This window comes from Myotis brandtii, unplaced genomic scaffold (assembly GCF_000412655.1).
Source record: "Myotis brandtii unplaced genomic scaffold, ASM41265v1 scaffold137, whole genome shotgun sequence".
NCBI lineage: Eukaryota > Metazoa > Chordata > Mammalia > Chiroptera > Vespertilionidae > Myotis > Myotis brandtii.
In genome coordinates, this window is record NW_005354874.1 from 5,260,554 (window position 1) to 5,286,664 (window position 26,111).

Below are 26,111 nucleotides of genomic sequence, written 5' to 3' on the forward strand. Positions count from 1 at the left end.
AGATGGATGTTTGTTCAAGCCCCAGCCAGAAGGACAGAGACCCTCTTATTCACTCAGAGCTCATAGCACACAGCAGCCTAAGCCACCCACAGCCCTGCTTAGGTAACCTTAGATCCTCAAGGGTGGGGACCACAGAAAGTGTACCTGGCATCCAGGGCCTGCTCCTCCTGCCTGGTGGGCACTGGGGCCTGGGAAGCACAATGGGGAAAAGTGCTGGGGACCTGGAAGCAACACATTTCATCCCCACTTTAGGCTGAGCTGCCAATTCCCTGACTTCAAAGAAACCAAGAACCACACTTGTTCTCTCCTAAGGGATCCAGCCCCTCTTCATTCCTCAGTCCAGGCCCAGAGCCAGCAGGGAAGCCCCAGCAGAATAGCAGACGAGACCGCAGTGCCGGGCGACAATGTTGGTTTTAATGATATAACATCCAGGAGGTCACGTATCAGTTCTGGTTGGCAACTTCTTCCAGGGGTGAGGGGCTGCTGCCTTGCTGGGCTGGGCCGGGCCCCTCCAGTCTGTGCCACAGCCTTTGAGACTCACCACCTGGTCTGCCCGCCTCCCGGCCCCCGACCCATTGAAAGACAAAACAATTGCACTGATCTCGACATACAGACAGCCAGAGGTCCCGGCCTCCCCAGCACACACCCGGGGTCTGTCACAGCTGATAAGGGCTTTGGTGTCTGCTCTGTGGTGGTCCAGGGCTGATCCTGGGGAATAGTGTTTATCGAATGTGACGAGTTCTTTTACAAACAGGGGGTCTGGTCTGGAAGATCTACTTCTGTGGTTCTAAGAGACTGTCTCTAATGGCTTCTCTCAGAGCCACTGGAGTTGGGCCTGGATAACGCTGTGTTGGTTTGTGTATTTGTAAGGAATGTATAAGGCATTTTGGTAAGTTGAACAGTAACTTCTTTTTCCACAGAGGAGACTCAGACAGAGGTGCCCTCCTTTGAGCTGCTACCGTCGTCCTGTGAACAAAAGGCAGAGGGAGGGTGAGGGTAGGGCCAAGAAGCCAAGGAGAACACTAACCCCAACTCCTGGCGACCTCCAGTCCCCCTGGGTTAACCCTCCACACCCCTCCACGCCCTTCGGAGAATACCCAGCACATCAGAGAACCAGAGCTGACTCCTGGGGCTGGCGGGGAGGCCTTAGGGTTGGTGGAAGCTGAGGGTTCCAAGTTTGGGTGAGCACCTTGATCCCACAGGCCTTAGGCTGGCTGTGGGGGTCAGAGACTGCTTCTCACCAGAGACCCATGGGTGCTGCCCATCCTGATGCTACCTTCAGAAGTCTGTCCCATGCCTTCTGCCCCAGGTCCGTGACTCCTTTTGGTCCTGCATCCAGGAGTCCTGGGCCTCCAGCACAGGCCCAACCCTTCCCAGCAGCCCTTGAGAGCCAGTGGCCCTGCATGGTCAGGACACTCACTGATTTATCCAGCTGCTCCTGCAACTTCTTCACTGTCTCTTTCTCCTTTGCCAGCTGCTCCTGGGACGTCTTCAAAAGCCCCTGTAATTTGGTGGCTGCACGTCCCAGGTCACTCGTTAACTTCTTCTCTTTTTCTAGTCTCTCCTGTGGATCAGAGGGTTGAAGGGGATCAGCCTGCACATTGGGGAGGTAGGAGGATGCGGTCTCCTGCTCACCAGACAGACAGTGATGATCGGGAGCTAACAGATTAGTTAGGCCTGTGCCTATCTACCAGTACTGCCAGCTGTGACTGGGATGTTCTGATGTGCACTGGACAGATGTGCTGGCTGCTAAAACGTGCAATATGGTCACTGCGACTGAGGAACTTAACTTTAAGTTGTGTTTCATTTAAATTTAAATAGCCACAGTGACTAGTGGCTGGCGTATATGACACTGGAGGTTTAGGGACTACCCCCCAATGACCGAGTTAGGCTGCACTGCCCAAGGGGCCGCAGGATGGCTCCTCTCCCATTCCTGCTCCAGGTGGTGACAATGGGAAGCCAGTGCCCAGAGCTGGCTCTGCTCAAGCCTTGAGCAGAGCTGCCCTTCTACCTTCAACTGTGTGGCTGCCTCTGCTTCTGCTGAGTCCAAGGCGCTGGCACGGAGCTTCTCCAATTCCTCCTGTAGCCGGCACGCTGCATTCTGAGCCTTGGCAGAGAAGGGGCAGAGGGTTTACGAAATGGGGTCGGGGAGTCGCCTCATAAACCCTCAACTAGCCCACTGGGATGGAAGGGCACCCAGCATGATGGGATAACAGTTCCAGCGGGTGGACATGAGGCAGGTGACCAACTGCACAGCAACAGCCCCAAGGGTGGGACCATTCAGGCTTGCAACCACCTGCCTGGGCCACACCCTCCACCATCCCCAACACAGCTGATGGCTCAGGGCCCCCAGCAGGACCTCACCTCCTCAAACTCGGCTGTGAGCTTCTGCCGCTGTGTCTGCTCATCCTCCAGGATGGCTTCTGTCCGCTCCAACTGCGTCTTCAGCTGTGTGGAAACACCCAAACATCCTTTGGGAACCTGATGAAGGACCCTCTTGGGAGCCGAGGGCTCCTGGGAAGGTTGAGACCTGGAGGCTCCACCTTCTAGCTGCTTCTAGTGTTGCTGCCTCTCCCTGCCTCTGCCCAGCTGGAGTGGCCTCTGCCCACCAGCCAGCCAACCAAGTCGATTCCAAAGCTCCCCCTATAGGGACATGGTGCCTCAGCCTCTGGGTACAAAAGCTGATGTGGCTGAAGGGAGATGCCGGTGGGACCTCTGCTGACCTTTAATGAGGCCCACAGACAAGGATGCCTCCGAGCCACGGGCCAAGCCCCGCCCACAGCAGTCTCCCCATCCAGCAACCAGCCCACTGCCACTTTGGTGACAGGCCCCTGCCTCCTGGCGAGAGCTCTTGGCGGCACCTACTTGGGTCAAAAGTTGAAGAGCTAGCACCCTGCCAGTGATGCCTCAGCAAGGGCCACAGTGGGAGATCAGACCCTAATCACAGGCCTGGCTTCCCCTCCTCCCTCTTCCATCCCCCTCTGCACATGTTGTTAGGATCAAGCCTCTAACACCCCACCTGGCACCTTCCCTGCCCTTCATCTGCTCTGCGGCTTCCTCAGAGCCTGGATGACCCACTCCCGGTATCGGGGCAGAAGGCTGGGGAGGGCAGGCAGTGGAGGCTGCAAGTAGCAAGTTTAGCCAGAACAGAGGCCTACTGTCCCTGCACTCCAACTGGGGTGGAGGAGCCCGGGGGTGGTTAGTGACAGACATCTGAGGACCAGCTCACCGCCCTAACCTCGACAGGGTCCTGCTCTGCTGGGGGGGCCTTTGGAGACCCAGCTACGTCACCATCCTCTACGTGGCTCTTCATCTCACTCAACTGCTGCCTGACCTGAAACGGGAGGGGTGGGTTTGTGCAAATGCCCAGCACACATACAGACCCCCTTGGGAGGGCCACAGATGCTCTCAACAGCCAAAGACCCTCAGGGCACTTGGTTTGGTTACTGTGATCTGTAACCAATGAGGGGCCTGGGCTGGCCTGACCCATGTGTTCTCCAAGACCAGCCGGCACAAAACCCTCCCCAGGAGCAAGGTGACCCCTGGTGGACGCAAGGCACACACAGCAGAGGAACTCAAAAGGGAGAGGCGCTGAGAGGCTCAGCATGCATCACACTGCCTAGGTCCTGGATTCCTTCTAGACATAGACCTGTTCAGAGCCCTTTATGGGGTCGAGAAAAGATTACAAGAGGACATTCTTGTCTAATAAGGTTCCCCTACCCCTGAGCTCCACTGCTGGGGGCAAATGACACATTAGTGGTCCCCAAGCCCTCAGACCATTGAGCTCAGATCTGAAGAGGCAACAGCATCATCACCCATGAAGCTCAGATAAAGGTTCCAGTTAAGGGGTCTAGGTGGGCCCTTGGCCAAGTTTTCCAGGAGACATGGGTGGTCTCAGACACCCCAAGTGTGGGCCCTGCTCCCTGGCTTCCTTCCTCCCAACAACCCCTAAAGGCAGAAGCCAAACTGCCTGGGCTAATGAGCACTCAGGGGTGTTTGCTCCACACGTGCCCCCAGCCTGGGCAGTGCCCTGGGAGCCTATCACCCAGATCTTGCTTTAGGAAGTGGTCCTTGGGCTCAGGCGGTGACTCAGTCTGGATGACACCCACTCTCTGGTGCGACAGTCCCAGGTAAGGCCCCCAGGGAGTCGGGAGCACATGTACCATGCAGAGGCTGCAAGCTCAGCAGATGCTGCTGTAGGAATGGCAGCCCATGCATGAGACCGGTCCCCTCACAGAAACCCAGACACATCCATTTGTGTTCAAAATCTCCCAATTTCTGTCAACTGGTTCAGAATTTTTAAAACGACCATGTAGATAAAACCACATGCCTGTGACCTTACAGGCTGCTATTTGCAGCCCCAGCCCTGGAGTTGGTATTGGGACCAGTGGGCTCACCTCTGTAAGGCTGGGCTGACTGACAGGGAGTGGGGGCTGTGATCAGACACCAACACTGAAACCTGGGAGGGCCCAGAGGCCAAGTGCACACAGGGAGCTCTGAAAGTCTGCTTCTGCCAGGCGCAGAGCTGGCCTCCCCGCCGCGGGCTGGACAGAACTAGCCTCGGCCTCTGCTGCAGTGAGAAAAGGCCTGAAGTCCCACAGAGGGCAAGGCCTGTGCTGACAGCCCCGGGGGCAGACGAGCCAAGCCCAGAAGCTGTAGGTAGCACTGGACTCGGGCAGACTTCCCTGAACACCCAGCCCTGCCTCAGGAGACATGGGAAGTGGGGCCTGAGCACACTGGTCCCAGCAGCCCCAGACCCAGCTTAGAGGTTTGAGCAAATGTGCAAGGAGCCCCTTCAAGCACAGCCCAATCAAAGCCTGGCCCAAGCACCAAATTGGTGCACATGGCCCCATCACCAAACAGGATGTAAAAGCGGGACTGGAAATTAATCTCACACATACACACACACACACACCCTCCACGTCTCACGCTGCTGCCCCACCCCATGTTCACTCACCAGGGCAAGCTCATTGCTCTGTTTCTGGGCTTCACTCTTGGCTGCATCCAGCTGAGATTGAGATTCTAATAAAAGTTGCCTCAACTTGATAAGTAAACAGACCCAGATGATGCGGGCAAAGGATAGAGAAGAGAAAACCAGCGCCTGTGAGTTAACACCTAAGTACAACCTACTACATCCCTGTAACCCAGACCCTTAAGAGCATGCAGGGCACAGTGAGCACATGGGCTCCCAGGCCTCCGGCAGCTCCTGTTTCCTTTCTGAAGTCTATCTCGTCTGGAGCTTTTGCAAATGTTTATGGACTGTCTCGCAAAATAAGGCCAAAATTTTAAGATCAAACCAGAATTGGGGTGCCAGTTTTGTGCTTTCTGCTTCAGAAGTCAGAAAACAGTATCAGATTTAAATCCATTTTCCCCAGAATGGTGTCACCAAGCCAGGTGGAGAATTCTCTCGCTGTTCAACCATCCCAGCTTCACCCCTGCCCTGTCAGTTGGCCCAAGGCCTAGAGCAGCGGTTCTCAACCTGTGGGTCGCGACCCCTTTGGCGGTCGAACGACCCTTTCACAGGGGTCGCCTAAGACCATCCTGCATATCAGATGTTTACATTACGATTCATAACAGTAGCAACGTTACAGTTATGAAGTAGCAACGAAAATAATTTTATGGTTGGGTCACAACATGAGGAACTGTATTTAAAGGGCCAGAAGGTTGAGAACCACTGGCCTAGAGCAAAGCTGGAGAACTGGGACTTTGAGTTCCTGTGAATGAGAGCTGCTGAGAAGAAGCCTCTGGGCAGGCCAGGACCCTGGGGAGACTCACCCCCGCCACCTCCTGCGCATAGCTCTGGCACTCGGCGCTAGCGGCTGCCATGTGCTTCTCCAGCTCTGCCTCCAGATGCGAGGTGTGCTCCCTCACCTGGACACGCAGATGCACATGTCAGAGGCCGAGAGCCAGCCAGCGGGGAACAGGGTGATGGGCGACAGATGGCTGGCCCTAAGATAAGGGCTAAGAGAGACCTCCACAGCCCGATGACTATGGAGCCAATCAAAGCCAGGCAGAAACAAGACCATGGCAATAGAACCCCTTCCTAAAAATTGTTCCCAAGCTCCAGTGCTCCTGGGTCTGTGTTCTCAGCCCTCAGCAGTTGGGGAGAGGAGTGTTCACAGTGACTTGCTGGGTGGATACCAGGAGTACCCTCTTCATAGCCAGGGCTGACAGTATGTCTCCCGAGGACACTGGGCCCACCTCCCACGCCTCAGAAGGCCACTGCAGAAACCACTGCTCACCAGAGCTGGGCATTCTGCAAACGGCCCACATGGTCTCAAACGGCTCAGGCTGTAAAAGGCCCTCATTAAGGAAAAGCAGGACTGATAAGATCCCCTGGCCACTCAAGACACGTGGTCCACAGGGGAAATAACTAAGGTAGCCTCGTAATGACGTTTCTCAGTAATAAGGAAAGTAGTCCTCTAACCCTCCATACGCACCTGATCTGAACTTTCAAGTTCTCCTTTTAGCTTCTCTACAATCTCTTCAAGATGTTTCACTGTGACCTGTGACTACAAGGCAAGAGGAAGGCATGTGTCAAACTTGAGCCCCATCTCTCAGGAAGCCCAGTGGTGCCCGCCCACTCTGAGCATGACCCCACAGCCTCTTCCTGGAGGTGAGCAGGGGGAAAGGTGGTCTCCTTGAGGTTGAGGACGTATCTGTCATTCTGCAATTGCCTATAAATATGGCATCACCAAAACCCAGCAAATGTGACTCCTGTCTCCCAAATGATGCCATTGGCTTCCCCCCCGCTAGATTTTACGAACTCTGACCCAGCTGTCTTTCTTAAGGAAGTTATGTTTGGATTCCTAGGAAGGTGGACCCCTGGAGCGATGCTCTCGTCACTGGGCCCTGGCGAGGGTCAGAGGCCTTGTACCTTTTGGAGCTCCTCCTCCGTGGTGCTGACTCTGGCCTTCCACACCTGCTCCTCCTCCTCCACACTCTTCTGCAGGTGTCTGAGCATACCCTCCTGGGGGGACAGGCAGTGAGGCAGGGCCCTCTCTGTGGAGGCCCACCCCACGTAAACACACCACTGAGTCTTCCTGTCCCTCAGTCCCTCTGTGATGACTGCCAGTGTCGCCTTGCTCTGATTTGGTCAGTCAGCGTCACATGGGGAATAAGATGGACCACAGTCCGGGAGTGGGGCCCTCTGGCAGGTGTGTGAACAAAGTCTGTGGGCCACAGGCATCCTTATCACGGCTGAGTGACAACCGTGAACCTTAGTGGCCCAGCATGAGGAACACAGGATGGCCCAGCACTTTCCTGGAGCCAGAGGCCACAGCTTCAAGCCAGCTGTCAGCTGAATGGTCCCGCCTTCCTTTCCCTTCCCAGACTGTTCCTTGTTTTGACCAAGTCTCTCTGTCCCCTGAGAGCAGCCCCAAACCTTCATCCCCGCCCTTTCCACAGCTTGGGAGTCATGGAGACCTGGGCGTCTTCCTCATCCCTTTTACCATTCAGCCAGAGAAATAGGGTCCGACTGGGCAGTGACTTGCCCCAAGTTCCACACAGCCTGCATCTGAACCCAGGGCTCTTGTCCATAACACCCTGCCTCCTGCCCTGAGGCCCAGAAAGCTCTTTCCTGGAAGCCCCTTGGCGGGACACCCAGCCAAAAGCCTAGCCAGAGGCCCAGCCCTCGTGCCTTACTGTCTCTGCCAGGATGGTGCGGTACTGGTCACACTCGGCCTGCAGGCTGCTCTGGGTCTCCTCAGCCTCCCTCAGCTTGGAGGCCAGGTCCTAAGGGCAGAGGGCAGTACAGGGGTCTGCTTAGCCAAGCACAGAGGTTTCTCCCGAGGCCTGATGAAACCAAAACTCCCTTCCTGCGGACAGGAAAGCAAGGGGCAGCCCCACGAGGGCCTGTTTATGCCATGCTTACCGAGGGCAGCTCTGTGTTCACTGGCGGCTGCTTCAGCAGTTCTGGGCCTTTCTCTTTGAGTTCTTGGAGCCACTCGGTATAATTCTACAACGAAAATGTGCAAAGGGAGCTCAGTGACTTTTTAAAAAAAATATTTATTTTATTGATTTTTTTTACAGAGAGGAAGGGAGAGGAATAGAGAGTTAGAAACATCAATGAGAGAGAAACATCGATCAGCTGCCTCCTGCACACTCCCTACTGGGTATGTGCCCGCAACCAATGTACATGCCCTTGGCCGGAATCGAACCCGGGACCCTTGAGTCCATAGGCCGAAGCTCTATCCACTGAGCCAAACCGGTTAGGGCTCAGTGACATTCTTGATGAGCAGTGGGGTCTGAGGGAACAGCCCCCTCCTTCTACCTGGTGTGCTGAGTTGGAAAGTGCTGGGAGCAGAGCCAGCAGCGCCTCCTTGGTCTGTGCCTCAGTCAGCGTGAGCTGCTTTTCGGATTCCTCCTGTAGGGGGGAAGGTGATTCTCAGACATGAAGGTTTAGAATAAATCCCGGGAGGGTGTCCCCAGAGATGCTGGGGTTTCCACCCAGAAAGGGGAGGGAGGAGGGTCAAAGGAGGAGGTGGGCAACTTGTGGGGTTGACTGAGGGGCGGTGTTTAACCTTAGTGGCCAGTCCTCTATTTTAAACAGATTCCGCTCTAATGAAGGGAGACAGCAGGCTGGCAGATAGCGGTTAATCAACACCTCTCCGCAGAGACTCGGGCTAAACCAGTTGTTGATTTCCGGGAGGGGGGGTGTGTGTACACACTATGGGGAGGGTGGGGTCCAAGCTGCTGTGAGAGCTGACAAGGAGGCAAAGAGAAGATGTATCTCCCAGTAGCCACGAAAGTTAGGAGCTACTGCTGGCCAGGGGTGGCAGGACAGCTGGCAACAGTGGAGGGAGAATCAGTATTCCCACTTTGCTTTATGCCATGGGCCATGCCGCACTCAATCAGCGGCCCCAGTGGTCCTCCTTGAGTCTCCTCTTCAAAGCATGAAGGACCAACGTAGCTATAAAGCAAAGCCTAGGACAGCAGCGTCCCCTGGAGACAGATAGCATCCCCTCTCTGCACACGGTGGGGGTGGCCACAGGAGATTTCTGGCTAAAAGACTGTTTTTCTAATAACCACAGCAGGTGGACCTACTGCCACAGCCGCACTCTCCACACGGCCTGGGCCCCAGGGGCAGCACTAGGCGGCGCACGGGTAAGAGCTGTGACTGGTGTTCTGCAATGTGCACATGGAGGACGGCCCACGGACACCAGCTTGACCACAGCGCCCGCATGGTCTGGAAGTCTTAGAAGCAGACCCATCTTGTCTCACCAGTGACCCAGAGACAATGCCTGCCACAGACCCCCAACCTCATGACCACCATTCAGGTCCCCAGTCTTGGGAGTTTGAAGCCAGAGCCAGTGGACCCAGAGGCCAGCTCTTGTCTTTATCTGGCTGCGTGACCACAAGCAAGTCAGGTGACATCTCTAGTCATAGATTCTGCATTTGCCACAAGTAGGCCAGGCAGGCTCTCAGGTCACCCTGGGAGTCTAGGTACAGCTGCCACAATGGGACCTGAGGCCAGCCCTCCACCTCCGTCTCAGGGGCACATTCATGAAGTCACTGAAAGGTCCTGAAAACAGGGCAGACATGAGACACAATGGGCGAGGCCTCTACTTGCTGCTGCTGCAGGCCATGCCCCAGCCCAGGCCCGAGCCTCAGCACTGGCTCCCAGCCCAGGGCTTCAGAAGTGATGTGAGGGCCCCGGACACAGATGCCTGCATTCTCCCCAACCTGGGTTGCACAGAACCCAGGACAAACGTGGACTTCAGGGCCTGAGTGCTGCCAAAGATGTCTCTCCCCTCTGTGACTTACTGTAGGGAGCAATCACAGAACCTAATGCACCGTGATTTCAGAGGGCCTGAGAGAGCAGCAGGATCAGACAAAATACCAGGGTTTCGAAGACGGCCCAATGTTGAACTCACAGCCTCCATGGCACATCTCTGCCCCCTGATGGCAAACAGCCCAGGTGAGAAAGGCAATCAGAAGTACATTTACACCTGTTCTCTTAGGGAGCACTCAAGGAAGGGAGGGAAGGAGGACGTTGTGGGAGCCGGGCACATGTGCTGCCCTCGAGGAGGACCCGGGTGTGGATCTCTGAGATGCACCAGGGCCAAGGCTGAGCTGCTGCCTGAGTCTTCACTAGCAGGCACGTCGAAGGCTGGGACTGACCTTGGCCTGGGTCAGGGAGCGCAGCTTCTCTTCGAAGGCTCTCTCGGCTGAGGCCAGGGCCTCCATCGCCTTCCAGTTCTTCTCCCGGAGGTCCTGGGGGAAGATGTGAACAGTCAGCAGCCAGGCGGGGCAGCAGCTGCACCTCCCCCAGGAGCTGCCTCCGAGGATCTCAGTGGAGCAGAGCCTCCCGACCCTGTTCTGCACCCACAGGAGGCCTGCAAAGGGACAAAGTGCCTTCTTCTTGGGCCACACCCACTGGGCTTCTCTGGGGCAGATAACACAAGGCCCAGGTGCTGCAGCCTACTATGGGGTGGCTGTGGCATAGCATGGGGAGGGTGGGCATCTTTTCAGGGAGATTCTATTCTGGAGGAGAGAGGGCCAGCCTGGCTCCTAAGAAAAAAGAGGTTCCTGTCACCAAACAGTAAGCACTGACCCCTTGTCTGGCTCTGGCCAAGCCAGGCACATGAAGGTATAAGGGGAACCTCCTCTGGGGACAGCAGACAGGGCTACCCGAAACAGGCTCTGTGAGGGGCGGTGAGTGGGCAGCCGGGTGAGGATACAGCCAAGGATCCTCTGCTCACTGCCCACCCCCCCCGCCCCCCCCCCCCCCCCACACAGTAGAGGAACTGCCACATCCCCTTTTCCTGACACTAGCCTCAAGATGACTGACCATGTGACCCCAGGAAAGTGGCCAATCAGCACATCTCTGTCCTCATGGGGGTTCCATGCCCAGACACATGACCCAAGCTGATCTAATGGGAGTCTACCCTGGAACTCTGGATGGACCCCAAAGGCAGGCTTTCAGCAGTGAGTAGCACAATGGGATGTAAAGAGGCAGCTAGCCCCGCCCCTCCTCTGCATACACACACCCAATACTCACATTGTTCTTCACTTTCTGCTGCTCAACCGCCTCCTTGAGGTTGGTGGCCTCCGTTTCCAGACATGATACCTGGGACTCCAATTCCTTGAGGCTGAAAGGAATTAGTGGGGTCACTGTGGGCTCTGAGGGCACACAACGTCCATAGTCTTGTCTCGGGAGCGACCCTTCCTCCTCTGCCTGGGTGCCCACCCTAGCCAGGAGCACCTCCCACTCCTGACCACCTCCCAGGGCACAAACTCTTAGGAAAGACCAAACTGCCACCCGCTCCCCTCACTCATCCTGAGTGCCCAGGGATCAGGGTGCAGGCCTCAGAGGCCGCCAGAGTTCCACTTGGTGACTATGGCCACAGAGACTGCAGGGGTCAGAGCAGCCACAGGGGCCAGAGCAGGGATGGGCCCCGACAGTAGGGCTTTCAGGGAAGCTTTTTCTTCTAATGAACCAAGCCCACTGCCTGGTTACATGGCTCTTGGTCAACCTGGTCCTGCTCTGTCCCCACTGAACTTGTCAGCTGGCCCTTCTCAGAGGACACCTGAGCTAGAACTCATGTGGCACCTGCACACCCAGAGACTCAGCACCGCTATTCTCGGCAGCTCACTGCGTAAAGCAGGATCATCCTTTGTCCAAAACCTAACTCTGCTGGGACCCAAGGACTCCTCCTGCAGTCTGTGCCCCTGGTGCGACCCCCAGACACCACAGGGTTGGCAAGATGTAGGCCTCATCTTTTCACCCTTCTTCCAGATGCAATGGCCCAGTGAGCTTTGTCCAATCTCATCATCTAGAAAGTGAAATGCTGACACTGTAACTGTACTAGCTGTTCTGAGGAACGGGCTTCAAATGGACACTTGGATATGTCACCTTGTGCATTAAGATTTAGGACTGGGCCCTGGCTGGTGTTTCTCAGTGGTTGGAGCATCGGCCCACACCATGCACTGAAGGGTCACCAGGTTCGATTCCTGGTCAAGGGCAATCCCTGGCCTCAGTCGGGGACGTGCGGGAGGCTACCAATCGAATGTCTCTAACACATCAATGTTTCTCTCTCTCTTTCTTTCTCTCTCTCTCTCTCTCCTCCCTCCTTCCCTTTTTTTCTCTCTGAAAAACAATGGAAAAAAAAAATACCCTCAGGTGAGGATTAAAAAAAAAAAGATTTAGGATCAAGAAGGCCCCAGGGACAGAAGCCCCACCAAGGACCTCCTGCCAGAGGAGGGCTGTCATGGCCACCAGGGAGGGACATACAGATTTGTACTTATTGTGAGCAATGACCAAAAACATTTTGATAACCACCCTAGGAATTCGCTGCGTGGCCGGAATCTGACCTTAAAATACAACAGCAAAAGCCTAAACAAATACCTCTCTATTCCAACAAATACCATGAGAAACAGAGATCCTCCAACCTTTCTGGAAAAGGAAGTTGGAGAGGGTTTGGTTCTGGGTTCTGCAGGCACTTTGGGCCTTCTGGGCAATTGGCTTCCTTCCCCAGTCCCCAAACCCTGAAGCCTGAGGCCAGGGAACATGGGCCATGGGCTAGGAGGTACAAGGAGATGACTCACTGGTAGCAGCAGCCAGAGCAAGGGATATCCTCCATGATTCACCCCCACATGGCTGTTCTGTGGACCCCTGGCCACAGCAGCCAGGGCCCATCTCCTGAGCCTCTGGTCATCTGCTGAGGGACACATACCCCAGATGTGATAGTCCCAAGGACTCTGGCCCTCTGGCCTGAGCTGCCTCACCCAGATGTGGGCTCTGGCCTTAATAACAGCAAACAGTCCCTGAGCACCCCCTGGTGCTCGGCCAACACAAGGGAAAACAAGGTCTGCCGGCAGTGAAATGACTCTTCGACTTGGTAGCTCGGAACTGTACTGACGTCCTCAATCTGCGCAAAAAGCCTGGGCCGCCTCCCAGATTCTCCATTCAGGGTGTGCAACCATCTTTCTATTTGATTTATGACTTACGTCTCTAAAGTCTGTAGATAGAGAATTGCTGACCAGCTAGCCCCTCCCAATCAAGAGATGGATAGATGGCAGGAGGTGACCCTGTTGAGGCACCTGGCACTCTCTACACAGATCAGTTTTGCTTTTTGAGAGAAGGCAAGGAGCTACTTGCAAGGCTGCCTTCTTTCCTGACCAGGCCTATCCTGTCACTGGAAGGATGGAGAAAGGCAGGGGCCTCTGAAAGGGGCTCCTTCCAGGGAAGCTGTGTGCCCCACTGAAGGCCCTGGCTCCCAGGGTCCTGGGCCACCCTGTGCTGAGGCTGCAGCCCTCCACCTCCACCTCCACTTACCGTGCCTGCTGCTGGTCGGCCTCCACTTGGCTGGCCTGGAATGAGAGACAGAGAGATCCTTAGTCACTGTGAGTCTCACTTCACTTGGCAACTGGTGTGTGGGGGGGGGGCGGGATTTGCTCTCATCACTCTACACAGTGGTGGTGGTGGTGGTGGCGTCCAGGTCAGAACTCGATGGCATTCTCCCTCCCCTCCTGTCAGCCCCAGGAAGGAAGTGCCAGCTGACCTGGGCATCCCGGGCCTGGCCTGCCTCCAGCAGGGCTTCGATGGACCGGATTCTCTCTGTGAGCTGTGAATTTTCTGCCCTGGACTCCTTGAGCTGCCCGTGTAGACCACTCAGCTCCTCACACTTGCTCTTCACCTCCGCCTCGGAGGACTGTAATTTGCTGTGCAGCTCTGGGCCAGAAGGGGAGCAAGGGCAGGTCAGGGGCAGCAAATGTCCGGGCTGGACACCATGCCTGCCCTTCAGCACACTGGCACCGAGGACTCCTTCCCTTGCCTCCTCCGTGTGCCTGGAGTTTAAGGCTTACTTCTGACCCCTGGGCTATTGGAGAAAGTCACACCTCAGTTTTGTTCTCGAGGACTTGTTAGGGTAGAATAAAATGCCCTCAGAGCACTCATGGAAAAATGCTGAAAATCTAGAATGGATTTCAGTTGCAGTTTCTAAAAATTGGTTCTCTATGAGACTGGCTCATATTAGCTGAGACTAAGGGCAGGGGTCTTCTGGGGGTGTCCTTCCCTTGATGACCTCAGATAAGTCCCATGGTTCTAAATGTCATCCATGTGTCTATGACTGCAAAGTCCCAAAGCTCTGGTCTCATCCCCACACCAGGCTCAGCGCCTGACACTTCCAAATGAAGCTCTGCTTAGGAACTCAAATCCAGCACCATCCTCCCCATCTGGCTGCTCTGCTTTCCTGGGCTCCCGCCTCTCTCTCATCTTCCAGGCCTATGGATTCTACATCCACTGTCTGCCGAGTCCATCCTTCCCTCACAAGCACCTCTGTGACTGGGCCCAGCACTATTTCCTTTTGGCCTGAATGACTGCAAGAGCCTCATTCCTGGTCCCCTGGACCACTCTTGCCCCTCCAGTCCATTCTCAACCCAGCATCGAAGCATCTAGAAGTGCAAATGGAACCATGCCATCCCCTAAACTCTCTGAACCCTTCCATCACTGAACACAGCACCCAAACTCTTCACAGGGAGGGTCACCCATCTGGCCCCACATTGCTCACTTGCTTGCTTTCTTCAGTCACTCGCTGACCTTCTATTTCTTGTACAGGCTAAGTTCAAGTTCCCATTTGCAGGGGTCCTTTGCTTACCATTCTGCCCCTTCCTTCCATCATCCATATCTCAGCTTAAACACCTGCCCCAACTGCCCAATCTAAAGCCACACTTGGTGATGAGAGGAGGGGTCAGTAAAACCGAGCCCAGGGGCCACCCATTTTTGTAAATAAAGTTTTATTGAAACCTAGCCAGACCTGTCTGTTTATATAATGTCTGGAGCTGCTCTACACTATGGCAGCAAAGCTGAGCAGTTGTGACAGATACCATCTGGCCTATAGAACCAAAAATATTTACTATCTGGCTCTTCACAGAAACAGCTGCCAACCCTGCTCTAGGTCATGCTGTCTATTTGAAATCTATAGAGCACAGACTGTCTGACCTGTCGACATGTGTCTATCTACCTATGTCTCTCCTGCTGGAACATTGCACAGATGCCCACAGCTTCACCCCTGGCCATGCCCTGGGCACCCACAGCAGTGTTCAGCCCATGGCAGTCGCTCAGGAAATACTGAGCAAGTGACCATGGAACTGTCGAGGACACTGTCTGTCTTCTTTCTCTAGGGGCCCTGGGTGCCCCCAACTTTGCCATCCCTCCTGATTGTGAAGCAGACCTGTGAGCACAGGGGAACCATAGACCACCTTCCAAACCTGGCCTCTTGAGCTAACTGAGCCAGGAGAGCCAGAAAGGTCCAGAAGAAGTCAGCTGAGAAAGCCAGCAATGCCCTCAGGAGCACCTCAGCTCCCCCACAGCAAACAGGAGACGGCAGCACCTTCAGCCATCACCCATCCCTCAAAGGCTGCCACCCCCACCCCCCCAAAAAAAAACCCCCTGCCTTTATAAGCTCCACCACTTACCCAGCCCTCACATACTCCACCCCAATCCAGCTCTCCCACGGGGGTGAGCCTCACCCCTGCACCTCATCTGTCCCCTGACAGGGCACAATCCCTGCCTCACAGACTAACAGGACTGGCTCACTTTATGGTTCAGGGTGTGAAACCATAAAGACCTTAATCACCCCCCTGGGCCTCCAAACCAAGCCTCGCCCTCACCGGCCAACTGCTGCTGCTGCTGCTGGGCCTTCTCAGCATCTGCCCGGAGACTGGCGTGGCTGGTCTGCGAGCGGCAGAGCTCCTGGCTGACCTCGTCCAGGCGCTTCTGCAGGGCCTCCTCACTCTCCTTGTGAGACGCCTGGGGAGTGGGCAGAGGGAAAAGGGCCATGAGGATACAAAAGGGAGGCCAGACCCTCAACTAGCTCTGAGGTCACACAGAACACCCTCCCATCCACCCCGATGACCTTTATAAAACCCGCCTGAATTTCTCAAGTCAGTTCATCCATGGGTAAAGCCAGGAGCCCATGCCCACCTAGCCCTTGAAGAGCTGGCTCAGGGTGAAGGAACCTCAGGTGAAAGGTAGTCACAAAAAGGAAAAACCCCATTTTCATTTCAGCATGGCACAGAGATGCTTCCTACAACAGAAACCCCCAGTCTAACGTGGAGATTTCCTGAGTGGGCCTTTGTACAGATCACATTTACTGAGCTCTTTTTCTGTGCAAGGCACTGTTCATGTGCCACATGGTTAATCCTCAGCCACTGAAGACAGGTACTACTGTCATGCCTATGTTACAGATGGGGAATCCGAGGCTCTGAAAGCCCACAGCAGGCACCAAGGGCCTCAATGTCAACACCATGCCCTGGTCTCCCTCACCACCAGTGGCCAGCCACTCCCAGAATTTTTGGTATCAAGAAGGGAAAGAATGGACCCCCTGGTGTGGCCCAAGGCTGAAAACAGTGCCTGAGGCCTGAAAGGGCAGAAGCTGCTCGGAGTTTGGGGTTTACTGACAAGAGCCAGGCCCAGACCTTGGCCCCAGGATCCTTAGAAATGGCACGTGGAATGGCAACACCCTGGTCACTAGGGCAGTGGTTATAGCACCAGACCATCTGGGAGCCTTTAAAACAATCACAGCCATTCCTGCCCAGGTGGCTCTGATTTCATTCATCTGGGTGGACCTGCTTTACATGAAAATCAGTAACCACCAATTACCCACCTTGCTTTCACATGAACAACCCAAACCGTGTTGATTTGTCCATATGCCTTTTTAGTCTTTTGTACACACACACACAATTTTGTGTGTCATTCTAGTCCCTTCCACAAGACAGCCCCAGTGCCCCTTGTGCTACCGCCTAGCTTTAATGACTGGGCAGAAAGTGGACCCAATGCCCTTCGGGATGGCAGGATTTCCTTGTTACCCAGAAAAGTTCAATGAAAAGCAGGCCCGATGTCAAGGCTCCCCACACCCTGTCACCCTGCCCCGAAACAGGCCAGCTGGGGGGCCACACTAGATGTTGCCCAGGACACTTTGGGAACAGGGGGACTGACAATCTTCCTTCCTCTGGCGAAAGGGCATCCTCTGGGGAAATCAGAGCTTCCAGGCCACATCTAGAGGCTGAGAAGGAAGAACCCTCCCCCAGCCTTGAAGCCAGAGCTGCTGACGTTAGTCTGAATGGCCATGGCCAGAGCTGTGGTACCAGAAGTGGCAAAAAGTGTGGGAGAACAAACAGCTCTGAGGCTAGACGTGGAGGTTGAAATCTTGCCTTTGTGTGAACTTGGGGTAGTTGCTTAACTTCTCCATGCCTTAAATTTCCTATGGGTAAATTCCAGATAGTAACAGAACCTACCTCACAGGGTTACAATAAGAATTAGCTAAGTTAATGCTTATAAAGTGCTTAGAACAATATGTAGCCCATAGAACGAATCCATTTGAAGCTAGCAAGCTATCACTATTACTCATGAGGCCAAGGTTGAGGGTTCCAGTTCCCGTCCTGCCTGAGTCTCCAGCTGTCAGTCATGGCTGGAAGGACTCTGTGTGGCTGGGCAGCCCTGACCCGTCCCTGCTACTCAGACAGGCTTGGTGGGTGGGGTGAACAATGCACTGAAGTGGCTGCCACTCTGACTCACCTGCAGCTGCAAGACCTGCTTCTCGAAGGCAGTTGCTTTGGCCTCCAGAGCCTTCCGCTGCTGCTCCTCTTGCCGTGCCGTCTCTGACTTCTCCACCAGCTCCTTGCTCACCTTGCTGAGCTCCTGACGGAGCTTGGCCAGCTCCGCGTTCTGCCTGCAAGACAGTCACCAGCCCCCAACTGACAGACAGAAGAGGGCTCGAGTCAGCTCTTGCCAGCCCTGAGAGCTGCCCCTGGCTGACTGGGACCGTGATATGAGCCCTCCCTCTGGGCCACCTGCTCTTTCCTAAGTAGCTGCCTGAACCTTGAAGCTATTACTAAGCCCCTCTTGCATTATCAGTCAGGTGGGGTTTTACCAGCATGGTGTGTGGACCAGAGAGCGAAGAGCAAAATGTGCACTAAAAGATCCCACAGGCGCCCCTCCCAGACACCTGGGAATTCAGATAGAAAAAGGTAAGACACAATTTTCCTCATTGCCAACTAGGGTCCAAACAAGCCCTGGGATGCAGGCTGCCTTGCTGGACCCCTGCAGGGCTCGGGGCAGCAGCCCATTGGAGTCCTGTTTCACTGGAGGCCACCTGAAGTGGGAGGCTGAGGCCCTTCACAGAACAGAGCTCCCAATACCGCATAAAAGGTCGGTCTCAGGACCAGGGAGAAGTTCAGGAGGGAGGGAAGGAGACGTGGTTGACAGGAAAAAAGGGGCAGGTCAACGCCTGCCTTTCCTGGTGTGAAGAGGTCATCAGCATGCAGGCCTCCTTCACTAGACAGCTCTTCAAGACAGGACCGACGGTCCAGCCAAGGGACAGACCAGACAAGACTGTCCACAAACCTGGGAGGCAGGAAACCTGGCCAAGACCAGCTCTGTCTGCTGCTGGCGGTGAGAGGGTCCCACCTCTGGACTTGGGTTTCCCCATCTGAACTAGGGAGGCCATCCAAAGCCCTCTGCGGGCCGTCAGCTCAGGTTTTACAGCACCAAGATCCAAGACTGGAGAGCTCACAGGAACTGCTAGACTCCAAGACCCTTGATGAAGGGATGAAGGTGGGCGGCTGGGTGGGCAGCTCCTTGGGACTGATATGCAGCTAGGGAGGGGCCTGGGAACACCCATCCATATGGGCAGATCTCTCACAAATTGACAGAGTCAGCAGCCGCCTCCTCAGGACCACGGGTCTCCATGCTTTGGAGCTTTCCCCAGGATAGAGGCCACAGCAAACTCTGCATGGGGAAGCCAGAATGCTCCTCCACCCCACGTTCACCTTCTGCTGTGGCTGCAGAGAAGAACCCACAGGCCAGGGTGGAGATGAGATGTGTACACACACACCCAAAGGGGACCTCCAGAGAGAAGAAACCGGCCTGGGGAGGGTGGCCTTTGGCTCTCACTCCGTGCCAGGAGGCCCACCAGCAAAACAGGCGTGCGGGCACTGGTTTGCCTCCCTGGTCTAGATCCTGGGCCAACACTGTCCCCTGGACTTCCAGTTAAAACACCCACTGAGGGTGCCCGTGCTCTGCCTAAGTCAGTTCTCCTCTTGGCAAAAGGAGATGCTCTGGGGGCAACGCAGATCCCCAGAAAGTCCCTTCAGGATGCTTCAGGCCAACAGGAGGCAAAGAAATGTGAATCAAAAGAAAATGCAGGGGCCTTCCTCCAAGAACATGATGAGGCTCCGTACTGCCTGTTGGGGTCGCCCACTTGCTGTGGACTTGCTAGAACTTCAGCTCCCGAGAGGCAACACGGAGATCAAGAACTCTGCTAAACAGGCCGGGCCGGTGTGCTGTGAAGCAGTACTTGTCACCAATGCATCGAAAGCAAATGTCCCTCCAGCACAGACCTCATTCCCAGTGGAGAATCAAGGCGTTCAGGCCCACAGCAGGTCCCTACAACACATCGAACTCTGAACTTGGACAATCCACTCAGCCTTGATACTCTAGGTCATAATCAGGAGTTTTTAAAAGCCTCAAATCAGGATGTTGTGAAGATAGACATGGAAATAGTATCTGCTCGTCCAGGAAAGCAGATGCTGGCACCAGCCAGGACCTGAGGGGCTCTTGACCACAGGGGCATGGGCAAGGGTGTGCTGGAGCTCACTCCTCCCTACAGCCTGACCACAGGAGAGGATGCCAGCCACACGTTGGAAGGCTCAGCTGCTCCGAACCAGGTAAGAGATGGAGGAGGAGGATGGAGCCTCAAATGGGGAGGTGCAGAAGTGCCCAACAGCCCCAGATCCAGTAAGAAACTCGAGTGCACTTGCTGCAGCCTTGCAGGAGGCTCAGGGACCCTTCCCAGCTCCAGAGGCCCCCAGGGCTGTGCTGTTGCCAAGTCCGACTGGGAGCACTGAGCTTACTTGCTTTCCACCTGGCTCGTGGCTTGGTTCAAGGCGTCCCTCAGGATGGAGTTCTCCTGCTGCAGGCGGGCCAGCTGTGTGTTGGGGCCATTCTCCAGCTGTTCCTGAAGTGTCCGGACCTAAAACCATTGATGGGTATCAGTGCTACTTGGCCTTACAGGAAGCTGACTTCTGGAGCCAGGTTAGTGAGATAACAGCCTGCAGACAAAACCCCCAAGGGCTCGCTTCCCCACGAGGGGGACAGGACCCCTAAGAACAAGAGTCTGGAAACTGAACAGCTCTAGCATCAGGAGCTCAGGGCCAAGAGTGATCCCCCAACCACACACCTCCTCTCTCCTCTGAGGCTTCCAGGCAGCAAAGTGCTCAGCCCAGAGTACCAGACATGCTCCACACACTCTCAGCCTGAGGTCTGAGGCAAAGGACACAGCCATGGTCACAGCCTAAAACTACCCAGGAAGCCTGGGATCCTGCCTCTGGCCTCCTGTGGCCCACCATGAGCAGAGCACAGGTTTGAGAAGATGAGGTTCAGGGCTCTGACTCCGTAGGCCAAGCTGGACACACCTCCCCTGGCCCCATTCCAGAGCCTTTTGCTTTAGGTGATTTCTCCAACCTCAAGTAGAAAAGGCAGAGCCAGCATTACTCTAGGATCACATGGAGGCTGAGAACTTGACCCACAGGCACCCAGGAGACAGGACATAGGACTGGCTACTTGGGACCCAACTATTTTCAAAAAGAGCTCTTTAAAATGTATGTTACATTTTCCCAGTTAGTATCATTAAATATACAAGGTAGGCTGGCTGCCACTATGTGGCCAGATAAAAACAGTTGCTTCCTTCAAAAACAAACCAGATTCTATAGACCCACCCCCACCCCCGAGGGCACCCTCAACTGCCCTTTGCGACCACTCCAGCCCTCCTTGGCCCCACACCACTGCTCACCTTGCCCTGTAGCTCTTGCACCTCCTTCATGTGATCCCGGTAGCTGGCCTGCATTCGGGCCTGCACAGCTGTCATCTCCTGATCCTTGGCCACCAGCTGCTTTTTCACCTTGGCCTCCCCAGCTGCTGCCTTTGCCTTTTCTGCCGCCAACTCCTGGAGAAAGCAGAGGGCCAGTGAGGCAGGGGCAGGAGCTTATCAGATGGGACTGAGATCATCAGAACCCAGAGCATCAGCTGGGGCTAGGGCTGGGAGGAGCTTCCGAGCAGAGCACAAGACCCCATCTCCTGAGTTCCAACAGATCCACGCCAGCCACAGCAGACAGCAAGCAGGAGACAAGAGGTTACCAGAAAACCCTGCTGGCTTGACCAGCTAAGGGCTGGATGTCAGGCCTTGGCCACAATGGATATGGACACCAGTAAGAGCTGAGTAAACAGTATTCTCTTCCTAGGCTCTCCAGGGACACTCCAGCTCTGCTGGGATTACAACACTCCAGTTGGCGTGGTCCCTGATATCCAGGCCCCAGAACGCCTACCTCTACTTGAGTACCTTTGTCAGGACTGACAGGCTCCAAGTTTGATGGCTGGGATGGGGACACTGCCCGTCCTATCATGGCTGGGGAATCAGCCCCACTCCTGGAGGGCCTAGTCTGTTGTGGGCAACCACTCAGTCCTCCTTGGGGGAATGTCTGCTCTGGGCAGTGTCAGATGCCACAATGAACACAGGATGTTGGGCCTGGGGGCCCAGAGCCTTAGGCAGGGGCAGAGCACAGGGTGGGAAGGGCAGGCTGAGGGAGAAGAGCTGGCTGGGATCTGTTTTATCCCAGAAGGAATGGCAATGGACATAAGCCTTGTGGAAGCAAGAATCACAGTGTGAGGGAGGGTTGATGAAATGGGCCTCTGGGAAGTGGGTGCTCTCCGTCCAGTGGGCCTTCAGCCAGAATAACAACTACTTGGTATGGGTCCAATTGGCCTGGGTGACTGGGATGTAAGTGTCTCATGAGATTCAAAGCCCCATCTCTTCCCATTCTGGGCAATGAAACAGAGAAATGGGAAATCCTCTCCTTTCTCCAGTCCAGGGCTGCCAGGGAGACCCATCCCAAAGGGCCAGAGTGTCCCTCCTGTCTGAGATGGGTGAGAATTGGAGGCAAGGGCAGGAGCTGGGTGCACAAGGGGGGAGGGGCACTGGGTTCCAGGGCTGCTCTGTGTGGTTCGGGTTCCCTAGAACCACCTGGGACCCACTGGCCCTACTTTTCAAAGACAATCCTCCTCCTGGCTCCACCAGGGAGAGAACCCACAGGGGCATGAGGTCCAGACTCAGGAACGATTCACTGATTATCCACAGAAATAGGAGGAGAGGCTGACACTGTGTGCCCGCCCTAGGACAGACAGGTGTCTCATTCAAGTCTCTCAGTAAGGTGAGGATCTTGATCCCCAGGTTAAAGTCGAGCTCACTGACCCTTGGGAAGATGTTGTCCTAGGCTGGGGAGCAGCTGTAAGAGGCAGAGGTGGTCTGGAACCTGGGACTGTGAGTCCACAAGGGTCCCAGAAAGTGGGAGGAACGAAAAGCTGCCCCACTCCTCTGGCTGGCCCGGTACCTCTAAAGCAGGCAGAGCAACTTTGTGGGAATTCAAAGCTCCACCAAGCTTCCTCTAATATACATGACCCTGCCAGCTCCCCCAGCAAAACTCCACACACTAGCAACACAGTGACGCCTTCTAGTACAGGATCCAGGCTTGGAAGAAACCAAAGCTCAGAGAGACCCTGGAGTGCCCATAGCCACACCAGCAGCAGGTGGTGCAGCCACATTGGATCATCCTCCGCCCACCTCTGCTGTCCACAACTAATGGACACCTAGAGGCTGGCACTGAGCATCTGTCTAGGGACAGCCTTCCCCACGCTGGGCAGGACTCATGCAATTCCGGGGATCTAGTTGGGATCCCAAGGCCAGCAGAATCTAATGGGATTTCCCTTCCTTTAGCCTCTGGGCTTTTTTAAAGGGCAGAGAAAGGCCAGCTTTTCCTCAGGGCATTTGTTTAGCCCTCCTTGGCTTTGTTTTCTCCTAAGAGCTCAGAATCCCAGGATTCCTCTTGCTTGTCAAATTCTAAATTCAGTTGCAAAGGTCAGATTCATTTTCCTGAAATGCATCCCCAGTGGTGCTGGGGACTGGAGGACTAGAGCCCAGTTTTCTTTGACTGGGCTGGGAGAGGAGGCTTGGCACCAGCACAAGCACTGCTGGCTCAGAAACGGCACTCTGCTCTCAGTCCGAGAGTGGCCCTGCTTGGTGTGAGCTTCCGAAGCCTGGTGAGGCATGGACAGCAGGCAGCTCCACCAAAAGGGTGTCACCAAGAATACCTCCCACTCCATCCCTGGGAGCACACCACCCTGAGGGTCTTCTTGACTGCATGACGCTAGGCCCGATCTCCCAGGCTGCGAGAACACAGGATGGGATCTAATCCAGAGCTTTGCCTCAGGACAGAGGCCCCAAGACAGGGCACCTGGTGCCTGAGAAGACAACAGCTAGAAAGATGGTTTTCCAGAGGGCTGCACCAAAGCCACGCATGGTTCCTCAAACCCAGGCACAGGGCCAGAAGACTGTCAGAAGGCTAGGACAGAAGTCAAGGGTGCCTATGCCTGTTAACTCCTGCAGCTGGTGCCTGAAATGGTCCTTGAGCCCAACTCTGCTGAGACTTCACCCATTTGTGAAGCATGGATCCATCACAGAAAACAATCCACAAGGACAACGAAAACACGCGGAGGGAACCAGATCCTTATGAGAGGAGAAATTCCACATTTCCCAAAATTTAGTTTCTCATATAACTTTCCTCAATGGTCCTGGGGTAGGAGACATGACAAGAATGAAATCAACACATCAGTTCTGCCCCAAACTCTCAACAGAGAAATGCAGGAACCTGATGTCCATGGATTCCAGAAGCACAGGCAGGAAAGATGACAATTCCAAAACCAGCAGAGGCTGTATCTTCTTAGCTGGCCTCAGGCCTCAGCAGCCACTTGCTGACAGGCGGCCTGCTAGGCTGAGCCAAGCAAGCTGGTTAGAGTCACCAGGGACAGATACAGTGGCACATGACTGCAATGGCAACCTCTGGGCTGAGACAAGAAACTGGGGGCTCCGGAAGGATTCCCGAGGGAGAGCAAATTGAGTCTTCCAGGATAGGGAAAAAATGCCCAGCCAGTTCAGCAATGAAGAGCATCTGAGGCTAATGGCAGAGCATAAAGAGTGCCTCGCAGGACCAGGTTAGCACTTGGGAGCCCAAGAGGACCTCCTTGGGCTGCAGGGAGGAGGATGTAGTCAGAGGAGGGAGGGCTGGATGCACCTCAGACATCTCCTCGCCTTGGAGCCAAGGCCTGGATTCCTGGATGGTGAGATGAGTAATGAAACCAAGGGCTGCACCCCTGCAGCTGGCAGCCAGGGAGATCTACCAGGGGAGGGCTAGACATATAATAGAACTGAGGAGAGTATCTGTAGATTAGCTGCCACTGTGGTTTTGGCAATCTCGTGAAGCAACCACCACGGAGGGAGAGCAGTTAAGTGTCCAGCACAAGGGGCAGTGTCTGAGGGGCCTCCTTCTGCACGGTTCACTGGCCCACAGTGGTCGGAGACACCAGTAGTGGGGAAGAGATGCCACAGAGGCCAGCATCACTGTCAGAGGTTGCACTTATTCACTCATCACACCTGCAGCCCTTCCTAAATTCAGGGCGGTAGGCACAAGGTATTAGCCAGGCAACCCCATGCCAGCTGTGGGAGGGAACACTCACTCCTTTTTGTTCCTCACCTGAACCTTACTTTGGGGCTATCAACAAATTTTCACAGGCATTTCCCAGTTTGTCCAGTAAGAGGGTATGGAAGAATGGCTCCCCTAAACCATAAACACTTAACCAATGTTGTGCTGGTCAGCTAGCTCTTAGGGAGAGAGCTCTGATCTGTAGAGCTGGCTCACTTCCATGGTGTAAATGCTCCTGGCCTAGGACATACTATGTCATGTCTACCAGGAAGAGACATGTGCAGTCGGCTCTTGGGCGCAGGGCAAATGGCTCCAGCCACCCTGCATTTAACCAACAACACAAGATGGACTTGTGTGAAGGCCACATATTGAGCCCCCCATACCCCCAACCTAAGCAGAAGCTACCAAGCTCTAGACCTGCCTTTTTTTTTTTTCCTTCTCCTGGGCGGAGCATTAACCAAGAGTAACCAACCAAAGGCTCATCTACTCCTGCCTTCCCCCCCAAACAAATTATGCCATTTGGCTCAAAGCCACATCCCTCCAATTTAGGACAGAAACTCAGGCTGCCTCACTTATGAGTCTTCTCAAATGAGCAGATGGAAGGTGCCCAGAGGAGGGGCTGCAGCCTAGACACTGTGGGGCATCCGGAGGCCCAGGCCACCCCCTGTACCTGTTGCACTGTTAAAGGAGGCAGAGAGCAGGGAGAGGGAGAGGGCAATGCTCAGCACTGTGCTGGCAAAACCTAGCCCATGGGCTGGGACACCAGAACTTTCTCCTCAGAAGGAGAGGGAGAAGCCCCAGTGAGTTCTGACAGGGAGAGCAGCCCATGTGCATGAGTCCTGACTCATCTGACTGCTGTTCACTGAGTACAAACGTCACACAACAGCCATCAGCTGACTCAGGAGCCAGGCTTTCCCTCAGGATTGCTCCACAGATAGAAGAAAAGGGAGAAAAGCAGCCCCCTCTGCCCCATGAAAACAATTGTGGGTCAACTGCACCCATCCTCCTTTTCAGGGTGTATACCCTAAAACGATGGCCCATAACTGTGGGACAGGCCAATGACCCCATCTCACGCTACTTAACAACCTGCGTTCCTAGTCCTGAGAAGGAAGCCGCCACCCCACGGAGCTCTGCAGGGGCAGTACAGGCTGGCCTCAGGCTCCCACAGTCGCAGTGCATGTTGGTTCAAGGGGCAGTTACATGGGCAGCCCTGAGCAGAGCCAGAGTAGGGAGGCAACCCCCGATCCAGGAGCAGCACTGCCGCAGCCCAGGTGCTCTCAGGATGGGGCATGCGCTGGCCGTACCTTATTGAGTTCCCTCAGTTTGCTCTTGGCAACAGCCGCGTCTTCCTGCTCTGTGGCCAGCAGCTTTTCCTTCTCTTCCAGCTGGCGTTTCAGAATCGCCACAGGGTCGCCCTTCTGAGTGGCCTGGAAATATCCACAGAGCCACATTAACAGAGGGCACAGACACACTTGGTTTGTCCCCCCAACCCAGCAGACTCTGACCCAGTGTCCTGATGAAGTGGGAGCAGGAACTTCAAGATAAGCAGGTTCCACCCTGACTCCAGACATTTCTAG

The 26,111-nt window shown here is 55.0% G+C and overlaps 1 protein-coding gene across 18 annotated transcripts in view; it reads right to left on the reverse strand.

Annotated features, from left to right (window-relative positions):
- Positions 1-392: 392 nt before the first annotated feature.
- The window catches only part of RRBP1 (ribosome binding protein 1), a 44,439-nt gene continuing 18,720 nt past the window's right edge, over positions 393-26,111 (reverse strand). For 16 of the 18 annotated variants that reach the window (XM_014535059.1, XM_014535063.1, XM_014535057.1 and 13 more), the window contains 21 exons: positions 25,839-25,961; positions 20,796-20,948; positions 19,858-19,976; positions 17,522-17,675; positions 15,616-15,754; positions 13,506-13,675; positions 13,280-13,314; positions 11,003-11,093; positions 10,123-10,215; positions 8,273-8,365; positions 7,874-7,957; positions 7,645-7,734; positions 6,878-6,970; positions 6,441-6,512; positions 5,776-5,871; positions 4,958-5,041; positions 3,230-3,334; positions 2,365-2,448; positions 2,012-2,107; positions 1,421-1,564; positions 393-966 (listed from right to left, as the gene is read on the reverse strand). In XM_014535059.1, the coding sequence (XP_014390545.1) occupies positions 928-966; positions 1,421-1,564; positions 2,012-2,107; positions 2,365-2,448; positions 3,230-3,334; positions 4,958-5,041; positions 5,776-5,871; positions 6,441-6,512; positions 6,878-6,970; positions 7,645-7,734; positions 7,874-7,957; positions 8,273-8,365; positions 10,123-10,215; positions 11,003-11,093; positions 13,280-13,314; positions 13,506-13,675; positions 15,616-15,754; positions 17,522-17,675; positions 19,858-19,976; positions 20,796-20,948; positions 25,839-25,961 (2,157 nt within the window). In that variant the 3' untranslated portion in view covers positions 393-927. The remainder of the gene's footprint in view (positions 967-1,420; positions 1,565-2,011; positions 2,108-2,364; positions 2,449-3,229; positions 3,335-4,957; positions 5,042-5,775; positions 5,872-6,440; positions 6,513-6,877; positions 6,971-7,644; positions 7,735-7,873; positions 7,958-8,272; positions 8,366-10,122; positions 10,216-11,002; positions 11,094-13,279; positions 13,315-13,505; positions 13,676-15,615; positions 15,755-17,521; positions 17,676-19,857; positions 19,977-20,795; positions 20,949-25,838; positions 25,962-26,111) is intronic. The other 2 variants (XM_005860586.2, XM_014535051.1) reach the window with 2 other exon arrangements.